Genomic DNA, 16220 nt, shown 5'->3' with positions numbered 1-16220 from the left:
ATGTAATTATGGACATATACCAATATCCATAAACATGTTCTTTTTACCAGAAAATTGAATAACAAACAACCCTGAGGCCAGAAACTGTTTACAATAACCCCTTTCGCATTTTCAAAATGAAAGGAAACATAACTGATATCTGAATTAGGCTCTCAGATACACAAGCATATAAAAACAATCCAAAACTATAAATTCACAAATTTTCATTTACATAAGGACAGTACTGTACCAGCTTTCACAGAAGAGATATTCATTAAACAAAATACAGAATTACACAACCACAAGCATTTTATTCTTACACGGCCTTGGTCACTTTATACTGCTATGAAGCTATACAAAATTCCATAAATGGTGCACACACACAAATGCACCAAAATCTTATTTTTGTTATACTGTGCTACCATTATTGAAGCCATCAGACAGGGACAGATGCCAGAGAAATGTCTCATGAAATTAATATTGTTTATCAACCACATTCACAAATAATAACATGTAACATTGACAATATTATCTTCAGCTAAGAGCAATAAAATATTTGGTGCACCCACATTCAAAGCCCAGTTTTTAAAGAGGCATAATAATACAATTAACACTTAATAATAATAATACTGAATATAGCATTTAACATGTTTACTTTGGAAATATAGTTATCTATTTTGAACAGTTGACTATGAAACACAGAAAATAAAAAGACAGAGCCTCACTTCACATTTGAAACAGGTGACTTGGAGGTACATGATGCATCTTTTGATAACTGCAATGTCACAAACAGTGAGAATTTTATGATTTCTCATTTTTTCTAACATAGCCAATGTCGATACTATGTAGCATTATTTCCAGAAACCCTGCTTATTCAAACTTTAGCATTATATTGGCATTTGTGTTAATAGATAAACAGCAGTTCCCAAGTTTGTTCAAATATAGGCTGGGTAAGAAGCAATATTCCTTCCAATCACATGCTACTGCACATCACTAATTTTGTACAAGCAACTATTTAACAACTGCTCTACACCTGTAGAAGAGATCATTCAAGTGGAACCCTATCACATTGAAAAAGGAGTACTGAAAGAATTTCTTGAGGAAAGTTTAAAGTCTAAAATATGCTGTAGTGGTTGAAAGAACCATAATAAATAGAATACCAACATTGGTAAAACTTTGAATTAATAAATACAATAGCAATGCATAAAATAACAGCTACCATTGAAATGAATTTATAATGCACATATTTCTGACTTATGGCAAAAAATTATTTTAGTTTTCTATAAATTTCATGTACCTGTGATTCTGCTGTAAGTGTGCTCCATTGTAATGACTTTTACTTCTTCTGCTAGGTGCAGATGGGCTAACTGCTGGCTTGTTTGCTTCTTCCAGATACATCTGGTATTTCTGAAGTTCCTGACGCAGCTTATCCAGCTTGTGACCACTTTCATTCAGTTGACCTTCTATCGACATAGGATCACCTAGTGCTGGGTTCTGTTCATAAACACCTTTCATCTTCATTAGTCCGTCCCTGTTGGGAAAAAAATGATTTTAAAGCTTTAGTTTATGAATATTTGCAGGAGTATTTCACAGTCTCAGTTACAGTTTCACAATTTATTTGAAAACAAACACAAAACTTTCTTTACAGGGGTAAGAAACCAATCACTTGTGAACTATTTGAAGTAGCTTTCTGCACCAGAATAAATATTTGATATACTGTAGACCCAATATAATTTAGAGTTTTACGCAATCTTAAATAAAAGTCAGCATTTTAAGATAAAAATTTAAGCAGCAGTAACTCCCTTAGCATTGATACATGACTGACCTTTAATATAATTAGGAAAACAAGGTGCATTTATAATAATTACGACATAAACACACTGTGTACCCTCATATGAAATTTGATTTCATGTCAGTGTTAGGGAAAGCATTCTATAACTATATGTAGTCAATAAACAACAATTATCAGCCCAGAACATCCCTTCAGGTAGCACAACAAACAACTACATCCATCCCAGTTTAAGCCACTGAAGAACTGGAAGCATATTTATGAGGCAAAAGAGTCCATCCAGTAGGAAATTCGTTGTCGAGATAGCACACTTTCAGTATACATTTAGCCCCATAATTATCATTTACTATTTTGTAGTCATTCATGTAAAATGATTATTGAAATTATACATGAGAATAAATCTCAGGTTTAAATGTGGGCAATATTAGTACAGACAATGGATATAAGAAGAAACAAGTATGCAAGTGTAATGATAAACTCACAATAAGATACCTTGTGTGTGACAGTAGGTCCACATACTGTATAAACTGTTGGAAAGACAGCAAACACCTATAAACCAAAAGGGACTACCTCTCTCTCATCTATATATATTTCTCATACTGCAGTGCTACTGTTCTGAGTAGTAACCTTCATCAGGGTGGGCAATAGATCATGACTGGCAGATAAGGCTATGACAGAGGAGTGTTTTTTACAAATAATAATGAAAGGATATATAGAATTATGGAGTCTGAAGCCAAAAGGAGAGGAGGTAGATCACAAAGAAAAAGACTGGGGAGAAAGTTCAGGAGAGAGTATGGAGGGGGGGGGGGGGGGGGGTAGGTGCAGGACAGAGGATGGGGAGCGGGGGAGAAGGTGCAGGAGAGAGGATGGGAAGGGGGGGAGTAGGTGCAGGAGAGAGGATGGGGAGGGGAGGGAGAAGGTGCAGGAGAGAGGATGGGGAGGGGAGGGAGAAGGTGCAGGAGAGAGAGGGGGAAAGGAAGAAGCTGCAGGAGAGAGGGGGGGAAGGAAGAAGCTGCAGGAGAGAGGGGGGGGGAAGGAAGAAGCTGCAGGAGAGAGGGGGGGGAAGGAAGAAGCTGCAGGAGAGAGGTGGGGGGGAAGGAAGAAGCTGCAGGAGAGAGGTGGGGGGGGAAGGAAGAAGCTGCAGGAGAGATGGGGGGAGATGCTGCATGAGAGAGAGGGGGGGAAGAAGCTGCAGGAGAGATTGTGGGGGGGGGGCAGCTGCAGGAGGGAGGGGGGAGAAGCTGCCGGTGAGAGGCGGTTGGGGGGGGGGGGGAGAAGCTGTAGGAGAGAGGACGGATGAAGATGCAGGAGAGGGATTGTATTGGATTGATGGTGTTAAAAGGATCAAATTTAAAGGTCATCAGTCCCTCCATCCTATGTGGGGCAAGCTGGGAAGTTTCCTCGGAGAGGAAGAACACAGAAGACAAATCCTGATGAACCTGATTGTAACAAAGAATCAATAAAACTACAAAACAGAAGCAAGAAGAAATGAGAGTGGGTAAGAGGGTACAGGTGGGAGAGCTGCTCCACCCAGAAAGCTATTGGACAACCCAGGGAAATGTATGAGGTGGGAGACACACCCTCTGCATCTGACCAGTACGTTCTTACCCTCCATTACCACAAGAAAACTAGCAACACAAACAAGTTGATAAAATCTCAGTAAAGAGAACACCGGCAACATGAAAGTAAACCAATGACAGATATAAAGAATAAGAAGAATTAAAAAGTTGGAAAGGGCAGCAATTGATCCAGAGTCAGAGCGGCTGACAAGGCCAGTATACCCTCCTTCACAAAGAGGAATAGAAACTCAACTTCCCAAGTACAACTTAAAAGCAGGTAACACACTTTTATGTCATCCACTAGTGCCAGAGGCAGCAGGTTAGCAAATTTAAGGTTTCATCACAGGCTGGCCAAATTGTGGCAGTCCAGTAGGGTGTTGGCCACCGTCAAACAGGCAACACACCAACACTGGGGTGGATCCTTACGTCATAGGATGTGGCCCTGTGGCAGCCAAGTGTGGCCAATGTGAAGAGAACGGTAGATTCCCTGTGAGAAACAAAAAAGGAAGACTGTGACATGGTCATGGACCCTTTATTGCTCGCAGTGTGCTTGGAGAAACCAGGACACAGCAATTAGTGTTCAGACCTTCAACAATTGAAGGCATAGAGTCCAATGAAGATTCGGTTCTGGCACACCTATCTCCTAAGTCAGCATTCTGGTAGCCAACTTGGCAAACTGGTCAGCATAATAGTTCCCTAGCATCCCAACGTGACATGGGGGTCCAGACAAAGTCCATCGGCCACAGAGCTGTACCACTTTTGATCCTGGAAATGCACCAAGGACAGCCAGGAACAGGCAATAAAAAACTGTGGTGTCATCGGAGTCTTTTGGTCCAAAGGATAAGTAGAAACACATCCGAGGACATTGTACACAAATGGTGGCATAAGCGGGTGCTCCCTGCCAAGAGGTTACAGTGGGGAAAGTTGGAGTTCAGAGCAGAGACACTGTATGTGAACTGCAATCATGACCACAGCCCCTGATCTTTGTTGTGAGAGGTGGATCTCCCTACCAGAAAAAAGGACACATTAGTTTGGATGCTCAGGGGGGCAGCAAATGAGTATAGCATAGCTGAGCAGTAGTTGTTGGTGCCTGATCTGTAGTGGAGGGACACCAGCTTTGCGAGTAGGCTGTCCACAGGGCTGGTCTAATAGGCACCTTCACAAGTCATACCCCACAATGGTGTAGCACATCCAACATCTGCACTGCTGCACTGCTGAAGGTGATGTTGAGCCTTGGGATACACTCCCATAATCAAGATAGGACTGTATCAGAGCTTTGGAAAGCCGCAAAACTCTAGAGTTGTCTGCACGCCATCTGATGTTATGGAGACAGCAAAGAATATTAAGGTGTGACCAGCATGTCCACACCTTAACAACAGCAACAACGCTTTGAAGGCAAGTACCAAAAAGCAATAAAACTCCACCATATAAAGCAATTGGTCATCAAGATACAGATCTGGTAGTGGATGGGCAGTACAATGGTGACAAAACTGCAAGATGCATGTCTTGGTGGCTAAGAACCGGAATCAATGGGTGAGAGACCAGGACTGCACCTGCCGTATGGTACCCTATAGTCAAAATTCAGAAACACCCACACTGGAGGAGCAATAGCAAATGCAGACATTGTCGGCATACAGAGAGGGTGACACTGTAGACTCCACAGCTGCAGCTAGACCATTGCTAGCCACTAGAAATGGGGCACACTCAGTAAGGAGCCCTGCAGTAGGGTAATGAGGACGTGATGGTGCCATATGGTATCACAAGCCTTTTGTAAGCCAAAGAAGTCATATAGAAGCTGGTCATGCCAGGCAAAAGCTGACCAGATAGCAGACTCCATGCAGACCAAATCGTCAGCAGTGGAACAGCCTTGATGAAAATCACCTTGGGATAGAGCCAAAAGAACCCTGAGAGTCAAGGTACCAACGCAGCTTCCAGCTTACCATACATTCGAGTAACTTGCACATAATGTTAGTGAGACTAATTGGGTAATAACTGTCCATCACTAGGGGGTGTTTACCCTGTTCCTGTACCAGGACAATTACACTTTCCAGCTACTGAGATGGGAACTCTCCTTCATTCCACATACAGTTGAAAATGACAAAGACGAGACATTGGCAGTCCAAAGATAGGTGTCCAAGCATTTGGCTGTGGATGCAGACTGGCCTTAGAGCAGTGTTACGGCAAAGGGCTACGGCACTGAGCAATAACTACTCACTAAGCAGAACATTATACGGCTCTAGGTGATGTGTACTGAAAGATAAGTGAATTCACTCCACCCACTGTTTGAGGACATGAAATGTAACATGATAATTCTCAGCTGCAGAGGCTTGAGCACAATGCAGAGCAAATTGTTTGGTGGCAGCATCTGGGTCAGTGTGGCCAACATCATTCATGGAGACACCAGTGGGGGACTGGTGTCCATAGAGGCACTGCCCGAACTGCAAAGGAGGGGTATGCGGTCCGGCAGTATTAACACACCATTCCCAGCATTCTTGTTTCAGTTATTTTATTAGGTGGTGATCTCAGGCAGGGAGCCACTTAGAGGCAAGAAGGTGCTCCATCAATGGATGTCACTTATGGCACTGGAGAGCCCACTTGTGATCTCTAACAGCCATGGCATTTCCTAAAGTCTATCTATACACTGTCTTCTGCTGGAGGACTGAGGTGGGAGGGATGGGGGAGGGGTGCCAGGGGCGAATCCCGAGGCATAGGGGATCACTAAAGCTGCTGCCGACAAAATGGCTGCAGTTGTGCTTTGGACAACTGCAGCAACACATCCACATGGTGGGGAGCAAAGTGCAACAGCACAGGCAAAGGCATCCCAGTAGGCATCATTGAGAGCCATCAGAGTGGATACCCAACAAGTTATATTGAGGGAGGGACAGGATGATCAGAAAATGATCACTGTCACACAGATCATCATGGACTCTGCAATGGGTGGAGGGGAGAAGACCAGCGCTGCAAATGGAAAGGTCAATCGCCATATAAGATCCATATGCCACAATGAAATGTGTGGGGGCACTGGTATTAAAAACGGGCCTTAGGGTCACCTGGTGCCATGGGTTATGAGAATCAGCATCAATACACTTGGGTTCTGAAGCAGAGTGTGTGTGTGTGTGTGTGTGTGTGTGTGTGTGTGTGTGTGTGTGTGTGTGAACGGTAGGAGGGAGGGGCGGAACTACAGGTGCCACCATGAACACCTCGAGTACAGAGACTGAACACGCATGGTCCACTGGCTTGGGAACCACCGAATCCTCCTCCATCTTGGAGGTGGTCTTTTTGTCCCTCCTGTCCTTTAATGGTTTCAATGTTTACGAGGACTTGTCTGCCCTATTTTCAGGAACAAAGGAGGAATGCAAAGCCCTACAACCGACAACCTGTGGCTCCTTCAGCCACTGGCTGGTATCCAGCTGCATATCAGCAGAATCCCGGGAGGGAAGCTTCCCAATCAGTCCTTTCTTGGTGAGACACACCAGAGGAGGGTGTTGCCTCTCTAGCTGGGAGTCGGGGGATCGACGTCCCCGGTGGGTGGGTCTCTCAAATTTGGGATGTGGGAAACAGTAGAAGGTGGACCCCTAACCACCAGGGGAGTGGGTGTAGACGAATAGCCCCTAGGGGCTCTATGTAGAGGACACAAAGGACAAGGGCACCTGTGCTAGAAAGGACATCTTTGTAGCCATAGGAATCATCATCATCATCATCATCATCATCATACATAAAGTATGCAAGCAAAGAAACACTTCTTGGTCTCCTGATACTCAGGACAGCCAAGAGTCTTGTATTCTTGAGTTTTATTTTCTCAATGGAGGACAGTGCAGTTTGGTGAGCAGGGAAAAGGCACTCCATGGAGTCGACACAGATGGGCAGCAGTACACGGAGCATTCATGTGCAACTGATGCCTACAATCCCTACAGATAGGGCTGAGCGCTACATTCCAAAGAAGTGCCCAAATCTCGTGCATTTGAACCACTGCATGAAAGGGGGAACATACAGTTTCACATCTCATCGATACATGATTACCTTAGCCTCTTCAGGCAGCGACTCACCTCCAAAGGCCAAGATCAAGGCCTCAGTATCAATCCTATTGTGTATTGGTCCCCACGGGACACCATGGAGAAAATGCATGCCCCGTCACTCCAAACTGGCACATAACTCATAATCAGTCTGTAAAAGGAAGTCTCAGAGGAAGATGACGTCCTGTACCATACTGAGACTGTTCCGGGGGGAGGGGGCATGATAGTTACAAGAACATCACGAAGCTTGACACAGATGAACAATGCCTGCAACTGAGCAGAGGTGCCATTTTAATCACAACTGAACCACTTCTCATTTTCAAAATTGCTGCTGATTCACTAAAACTCTCCACAACAACAAAGAAAAATGGCTTTGTGGCCAAAAAGGAATCCCCATTGGTTGTACACCAAACTAAGTATTGTGGGGAGTATTTCTCCTCTAGTCTCTCAGCCCTACATTCCCCACCATAGCGTAGCCAGTGAAGGAAACAATGCAGGATCATACCTCCCCACACTGTAATAGTTCTTTCCTTCAGGAGAAACTGCTGGGGCCTTGTGGCCACCAGCAGGAGAAAGTTTGAGCTGCTTCATTTACGAGTCATCTGCCTTGGTGCCACCCACTCCGAATGTGAACTCTCCACACAGGTGCCGAGGCAACACCACCCTGGCCAATTAGCCATTGCCCAGAGTCCCCATGCCCCAGCCAGGACAGGCACATGCATCAAGTTTCCAGCTTGGAGACTAATAGTGTGATCCCTGCATGGTCTGCATGGTCGAGGGGCTATCGCCATGCAGGTACTTTATGACCACCCCACAACTGGAAGGCTACCACGTTAAGTATTGGATGTATTATTTTTGCCAGAAAGGAGGGGTACAAAGACAGAAAGGCACAAAAGGTGGAATGTACACCATGTTGGGCAACCTTCCACACATGGTTTACACTTAAGTAACATTTGGAATAGGAATGGTGGGTCAAACCCAACAATGGGGACCACTTAGTGAAGGATGAAAAACTGAATGAAGTACAGGAAGGGAGAAAAAAAATAAGTGTCCAAAATCATAAAGCAAATCCAAGCATGATCAGCACCAGGAAGACCACCCAATGGAAAGGCAAAGGGAAAAAAAGAACAGTAGAAGGACAGACTTGCAGCATGGAAAGAGAAGTAGCGCAGCAAGGATTGCAGTCCCGTGGTGGCCAAGAACTTACTTCTAAAACAGATGTTGGCCTCCCAGGGGTGCAGCAGAGGGGAAAAGGTGCAGAAGATTGGAAAAGGGACAGATGGAAGAGGACAGACACTATCAGACATTGACCCAAAAAGAACTGTGGAATGCAGAAGCATAAGATACTCCATCCCTGAATTTTCCCCTCTCCTTTGAGATGGTTCTGTGGCTACTGGAGTTATCTTCTATCATCCTCCTGGTAATCCTTGCCATGTAATCCCCATGAGCAAATAAACCAATGTTTTTTTTTTCTAAACCTGAGCACCAATGTATTAACTACCAACCCACAGCACTTTCCAATCCTTGAGTGTGCCTCTGAGGAGGTGTACAGTTTATTAGTTGACAGTGAACAATTTATTCTAATTACAAGGAGTAATATGGTGATCAGTCTGTAATTACACAGTGATTTTAGGCAATGATTTTTGGGCACAGATGAAATTAAGCTTTGTTTCTACTCAGTGGAATATGTAATACTAACAAGAGAGACTGAAACTGTCTGCAAGAAGTGAATAAAAATTTGTGAGGTATTTTAAATCATGCCTTTGCTCACTCATTCATTACCCACTGCAACCGAAGAAATTTTCATGATGGATTATGGATTTCCATATTATGTATGTAGAACAACTTTTTAACAAAAAGCACAAGCATTGTGGGACAACTAGGTTGTAGTTGTGATTGCTGATAATTTTTGCAGCTGATTTGTTACATTTAAAAATGCTTAGTTATCTGTGGAGGCTCTAAAACAGTGTCAAAGTTTCTTTTCTTATATGATGAGGGTACCAGGAACAGCAGAGAACAGGCTTAAGGCCTAATTGTTAAGCATAAACTGACTGTTTAACAAAAGATACTAAGACATACTCTTGTGTTTAGGCAATGCAAGACACCATTTATTTTATCCCATTATTCACGTATCAGAATAAAAATATTTGTCACCACAAAGTAGGTAAGATAATCTTGGCCTGAATATCATTAACCTACTATACTGCAGTAAACTGTTATGTTTGAACATCTTTTGAAGAGGACATAACTGATATTATGATTTTTGCGATTTATTCATTTTCATTACCTTGCAGCTGTTTCTTGCTGAATTTTTGCTGTTATCTCTTCCACCCTTTGCTGTAGTTTCTTTTTTCTTTGATTTGGTGGCAGATCACTGTAATCCTCCTTATTGTCAGCATTTGCAGAGAAATTGTTCTGTGGAGAGATAAGATAAATTGAGTTCATTATGTACTACATATAAGAACTAATGTGAATGATGATATTTACTTAAATTATAATGTTGGCAATCCCACCAAAAATAATTACAATTGCATTTTTAACATATTATTTAACCAATTTGCATTTTTGGTGAATAAGCTAATATCACAAATAATATTTTGTTGTCAGAAATGGTTAATCTGTGAAGTCATTATGTAATTAGCAGTTATTTACTTACACTATCATTAATGTACAGGGTGTTGTTTTAGTGATTTCTTAGTTCAGGTAGTGAATGGCATTTCCTACTGTCTTCACCTATGCAAACATTTCCTCTATTTAGCATCTTCAACAACTATCCATGATAATAAGAATAAATCTCAGCATTTTTATGTATGCAAACCATTTTTGTCATGGACAGAAACAAATAATATTGGATATAAAATCTGGCAGCGTCACAATCTTTCATTGTATGAGACACACAATGTGATAATTTGATTTGACTGCACTAACTTCCCACTACCTCTATAACATAACACTTGCTTCACTGTTTATGATTTATTTTTCTGCTGTGGAAAAGAAGAACAAAATATTGTCCAAACAACTTAAACGATATCTCCATTATGACACTCTACACAGGAAAATTGTTGACTTCCTCGAATCATATGCCACACTCTTATGAAAGCTTCAAATGCATTCTATAGCTAAGAGTATGTCGAACTGAGCATTTACTAATAGATTCACACTTATTTGGTTTTCTGAAATTTTCTCTGACATCAGTGTTTGTGGAGTTCAGGGGTAAATGGTTAAAATCACAGACAGAAAAAGTTGAGACTGTACTATGTTTCCCCACTAGTTTTTGAAGCAGTCATCATAAATGATGAGAAGTCCATTACTGTTATGGCACAAACAGTCAGTGCAAAGGAAGTATGGCTGTACACAATACAATGAGTCATCAGGAAAGTACGATATGTTTAAAGACCCTGGAAATACCATTATATGGCTGCCAGTTTGAACAGTATGTTGCAAGGGTTGTTATTCAGGACACAAATCATATCCATTTAGTCATGAGCTAAGTGTGAGTGATGTTTGTAAAGAAAGAGAAGCTAAATAGCAACTCACACAAGAATGAGAAAGCATTACAATTTCCGAATGAATAAAACATTATGGCAGTACCTGACATTCACTGCAAGGTTTATGAGAAAGAAGTGAGAAACTCTTTGTTTAATCGATGGGTACAAATGTTTCACTGAGGATCTGATAATGTTAACAGTTAATGATATCACAGAAACCGTCAATGGTGTCCAATACATTAAGTCCTCGCCACGTTTTCCAGACAGCATTCACTGGAAGTGAGACTTGGATAAGTACTAAACCACAGAAACAAAATTCGCAGTCACAAGGGGAAGCTCTTGGTATCATGACAAAAGATGAAGCTGATGTAATACAGAAGACTGTGTGTGTAGCATTTGGGGAAATGCCCAAGTCACTGTTACAGAAAATTCTACTCAAAGGTAACATAACCAACATTTGTGTATCATGACAGTGCAAAACATTCAATGGACAATATGCAATAAAAGGCATGGGATGAATTCTAGTTTTTTAACTTTTCTGTTATTTATGGAACCTATCACCAACCTTCCCCTTCCTCACCAAAGTATCTCCCAAAATTAGTCTTAGATTTTAATTTCATTCCATCTTATTCCCTCCCCTCTACCAGACTCTTGCCTCCAATGTCCTCTTCTCTCCACCACCTTCCCGAGTGATTCCCTCTCCCCATCTCCTTCTCCACTGTTTGCCTCCTCAACCCACCTATCTCTGGCTCTCTTCACACCAACTGTCTTGTTTTCTCCATCACTAACAAACTGCTTGCACACACTGTTATTTGCTTTTTCCTCCCTCCTGCATAATTTTCATTTTTTCATTCCAAAACTGGAATTTTAATTTTAAATAATCAGGATCTCTGCTGGATGACCGCATTGTTCTTGCATGATATTTTGATGGTGTAATTTACTGTCTTCTTCAGGCACTACCCTACCGAAGAAAGTGAGCTATGCCATCGAAATATCATACGAGAACGATTTGAACATCCAGCAGAGATCCCAAATTACATCAGAATTTTCATATTTTCTTACTCTTTTGTCCAGCTTTGGCAAACATCAACCTCCTCCTCCTCCTCCTCCTCCTCCTCTGCAGTCCTAGTACTCTTTACCACATACCTCTACACCTTGTATTGTTTACAACAGTTGTAATGCAGTCACAGAAGAGTTCTTTTTAGATTCTTCCTTCATGATTCAGTTATGAAAGTAAGGCGTTGTACGTTATTTGAATTACTGCACATTATAAACCCTTGACGTCTTACTGTCATTATCAGATAGTTGACCCTTTCCTCATGGTAAGTAAAACTAATCAGTATGTGAATCACTGTAGCCTCCCTTCCATTATATTTTTGTCAATTCTTAATCAAAACAGTTTTCTTTGGGACAATTGGCCATTGGTAAGGGAAGGTTAACAGAGAGAAGGAGCTTAGTAAGAAACATGATCTAGCTGCCTAAAACAAAAATGCCTATTTTTCTTTGCAAATATTAAATTTCTTAATTTTTAGGTGAAAAAAATTGCTTTGAAATGATATCAGTTCATATCATTTAGTTTTCCCAGATTCTCAGTTAAAAATACACTTTTTATTGGGCGAAACTACACTTTTTCTCCAGATGAAAATACACTATACCACTGGGGAAAGTACATTTTTTTCTGTTAAGTGACAATATAATTTCCCATGGAGCTGTGAAACTTAACTATCCTTTGAATGGTGAAGATTTTATACATCGGCACAGAACTTCCTGGTACTTTAGGAAATGAAACCAAGCAAAAAACAATGTGTTTTGGAAAGATCTTTGATGCGTGGCAACATTTACACTGTGTATTTTATGTATTACGAAAGTACATACAAATTCCACCAACTAAAGCACAGTAGCTTCCAAAGCACTGAAATCGAGATTATGACAGTGTCTGTCAGCCAATCATACATAGCTCAGCAGATGTTCAGAGCATAGGACTCATTATGTACACAGCAAATATCAACATCTTTGTTAAGTAGAGTGAACATCCAAATATGAAAGTTAATGGTTTAAATTAATATAATGTTATTCTCTTGTTTATGTTTTGTTCTGCAGTATTATTTGGGCTAAAGTAAAATTCTTCATTAGAGTATAAGTTGTTACCAGTCAAAATTACAAAAATTTAACTGAAAACTAAATCAAAGGGAAATTCCAGGAGTTCTAAAAAAATCCCAAGTTTTTCTCAGATTTCCCGGCTGTCCCTGGGCATATACACCCTGCAAACTAGGTTCGAGCTCTGGTCAATCTGAGGACTTTTATCTGTCAATTTGCTCAGCTATGCCAATGTTTTTGTGACGTGAAAAATGCCGAGTTGCACCATGGTTCAGAATCCTCATTAAACTGTATGTCTGTCTATAAATGGCTGGGTAAGTCAGTTCAAAAATGAGAGGAAGGCAACTCCTTACCACCTCTAATAGGACCCTGTCCAGAAAAGCATTTCTATGTTGAAATCAACCTTCAGGTTGATGACAGCTTTACTTTAAGCAAAACATTTACTAACAATGGCTAGATCCAACCATGCTCATATTAGCAGTTAAATTTAGTTCCACTTTCACAATGAAGTTTGCCACTGCACTATTGCTTTTCCAAATTCAATGGTCACACTACAACAGTTGATGGCAGCTTTAATAATTATTCAAACAACAATGTGCTCACCAATGGATGTTACTGACTGAGGATACTGATTTATCTATTCATTTTGTGTGGAATTACACCCCCCCCCCCCCCCCCCACAAATAAACCAATTGCCCTATGATTTAAAAGAAAATTTTCAAACTCAAATTTTATCAACATTTACAGACTGTTCATATATTCTGGATACAATTCAACTGCATTCCACTCAAAAACTGAACAGAAACTGCCCTTGTCTTATGTAAAGGGGCATGAATGGTAGCACTTTAGCATTGTTGAATGAAACAGAAAGACAATGCCTCCTGCTGCAAAAGGTGCACTCAGCTCCAAATGTTCAAGAGAACCAACAATACGTAAGGTGCAAGGCTCCTATTGACAGTAGACATATACTGAGACACTTCAGTTTTGTAATTAAAACTGCCTACATCATATTCAGTATCCAACTCCATAGCTTACAATTTCAGATACAGTAGAAAACTTACAAGAACATCCATCAGCTAAAGATATAAACAGTACTACTAGAGTTACACCATGCTGGAAATTATATACTCACAAAGTTTCAGTGTGTTCAAGCAATTGCAGTTTGCAATGTGATAGCATGAATGTGTCAATTGAAGTAAAAGGAAACAAAAAAACAAAGGAAATTCTTGCCCCCATGAGTGTATTTACATTTTAAAATGGGATACTTTAGAATTTAATTTCCAAAGAGCATAGGTGTATGGTAAACAACAGAAATACAACAACCAGTGTGAAAGACTCGCATCCAAAATGCAGATCATAAAGAGTGAAGAAGTAATAGCACTAATTAGAAATGATTTTTATTTGTTCCTCGACAGCACACTTTTATAATACTTTGCAAAAAAAAAAACTTTATAATGTCAAAAAGTCCAATTACTGGCAGCAATTCTGTATATTAAATTCAATAAAAAGTACATTTCAGTTAGTACCAGTAAACATGCAGCTGTTAAAACATAAAAAGCAAATAGTTCTATTCTTTAGATAAATTACTACACCATGAGAGAAATAATTAATGAAAGGTCGTAGTGAACTGAAAATAATGTAACATTTATTAGGCTGACTTTAGTTTTGCACACAGTTTGAATTGGCTAGGATGTTTCCCATATGTCCTAGTTAGGAAGAGTTTCTTTGACAATGCAAACTTCATTAGAAAATCAAGTTTCCTTATCACGAAGGTATGTATTAATCACTTACATTATAATGAAATTTTCAAAATACTTGTAAAAATGTAACACTATTTGTACTTACTCACATGTTTTCAACAAGTATGTAGACTGAGACTAAGAAATGACACAGTGTGAAGTGTTGTTGCAAATTAACTGCATTTTCCTTTTGTGTACTTTGGGAAATAATACTACTCAAAAAAGTTACCAATACAGCACAAGTGGTATGTGTTGCCCTGCTTTTATAAGCATGGTCTTTTTATTACAGTTCTTTACTGAAATCTAGTATAAACAGTATAAAAAGTGATTTCTATGTGGGCCAGGTCTTGCTCTTATCTTCAGAATAAGTTGGTAGAATCACAAAGAATTGAGAAAACTCTCAGGCAACTATCTCACACCTAATGAGAAGTATGCTCATGACATTGCTTATGAAGTCATTCTGCCTCATTGTTCACAATGTGCAGTGAAATTATGAGCTGTCACAGTATCTACAACGTCGTGCTACAATGAAAATCATAACTGATTAAGTGGAAAAAGTATACTATTGACAGCACAGAATTCGCGCATTTGTAAATGAATTCAAAACTCTTCTAATCTACAAAGCACAAAGGCCAAATCCTAAATCCTAATAACATGGGCAGGGTGCAACGATATGTCACCATCTTCATTTTCAATTTCTCTCTCCAAGAAAACGACAGAAATATATCAGAGGGCACTTCCAGCAAATTGTTAATTTTTGAAGTAAGAGAAAACCTTCTCTTGACTGTGATCAGGGCTTATCTCTTAGATCTACATATTTACCTCAATTATTTGTGCTAAGAGAATATCATCACAAACACAATCTTTAACTTTGGACATTTACTAGTGACGCAACTGAACTGCCATTTAATATGAATTGTTAAGCTCAACTGCTGTCTGCCTGAAGCCCAAGTGGAACAGTATATAAAGAGACACTATGAGAGAAAGAGTTTGAATTTAGGGAGCATCACAAAATTTTAAACGATACTGGACAAACCTTTAAAATCTGAACATTTGTTTACTCCACTTGAAGGATGTCTGGAATACATTGTAATTTGCAGCTTATTTTAAGACTGACTGTAACCAGTCATTAAACAATGAACACCATGTGGCCATTACAGCTGGTGGTCATACACTATGTGATCAAAAGTACCTGGACACCTGGGTGAAAATGACTTACAAGTTTATGGTGCCCTCCATAGGTAATGCTGGAATTCAATATGGTGTTGGCCCACCCTTCGCCTTGATGAAAGCTTCCACTCTTGCAAGCATACATTCAATCATGTGCTGGGAGGTTTTTTGGGGAATGGCAGCCCATTCTTCATGGAGTGCTGCGCTGACGAAAGGTCCAAAGGTGTTCTATATGATTCAGGTCAGGACTCTGTGCAGGCCAGTCCATTACAGGGATGTTATTGTCATGTAACCACTCCTCCACAAGCAAGCATTATGAACAGATGCTCGAACATGTTGAAAGATGCAATTGTCAGCTCCGAATAGCTCTTCATCAATGGGAAGCC

General features: G+C 40.4%; 1 protein-coding gene across 5 annotated transcripts in view; it reads right to left on the bottom strand.

The window, feature by feature from the left end:
- LOC126248916 (formin-binding protein 1-like) overlaps positions 1-16220 on the bottom strand; it is a 379078-nt gene that overhangs the window by 40650 nt on the left and 322208 nt on the right. For 4 of the 5 annotated variants that reach the window (XM_049950407.1, XM_049950405.1, XM_049950404.1 and 1 more), the window contains exons 8-9: positions 9628-9755; positions 1277-1510 (exon numbers count right to left, since the gene is read on the bottom strand). In XM_049950407.1, coding sequence (XP_049806364.1) covers positions 1277-1510; positions 9628-9755 — 362 coding nt within the window. The remainder of the gene's footprint in view (positions 1-1276; positions 1511-9627; positions 9756-16220) is intronic. The other variant, XM_049950406.1, reaches the window with a different exon arrangement.

The sequence above is a fragment of the Schistocerca nitens genome, chromosome 3 (genome assembly GCF_023898315.1).
Source record: "Schistocerca nitens isolate TAMUIC-IGC-003100 chromosome 3, iqSchNite1.1, whole genome shotgun sequence".
NCBI classification, from domain to species: domain Eukaryota; kingdom Metazoa; phylum Arthropoda; class Insecta; order Orthoptera; family Acrididae; genus Schistocerca; species Schistocerca nitens.
The sequence above is the reverse complement of the archived record's forward strand: the minus strand, read 5'-3'. Positions and strand labels throughout refer to the sequence as shown.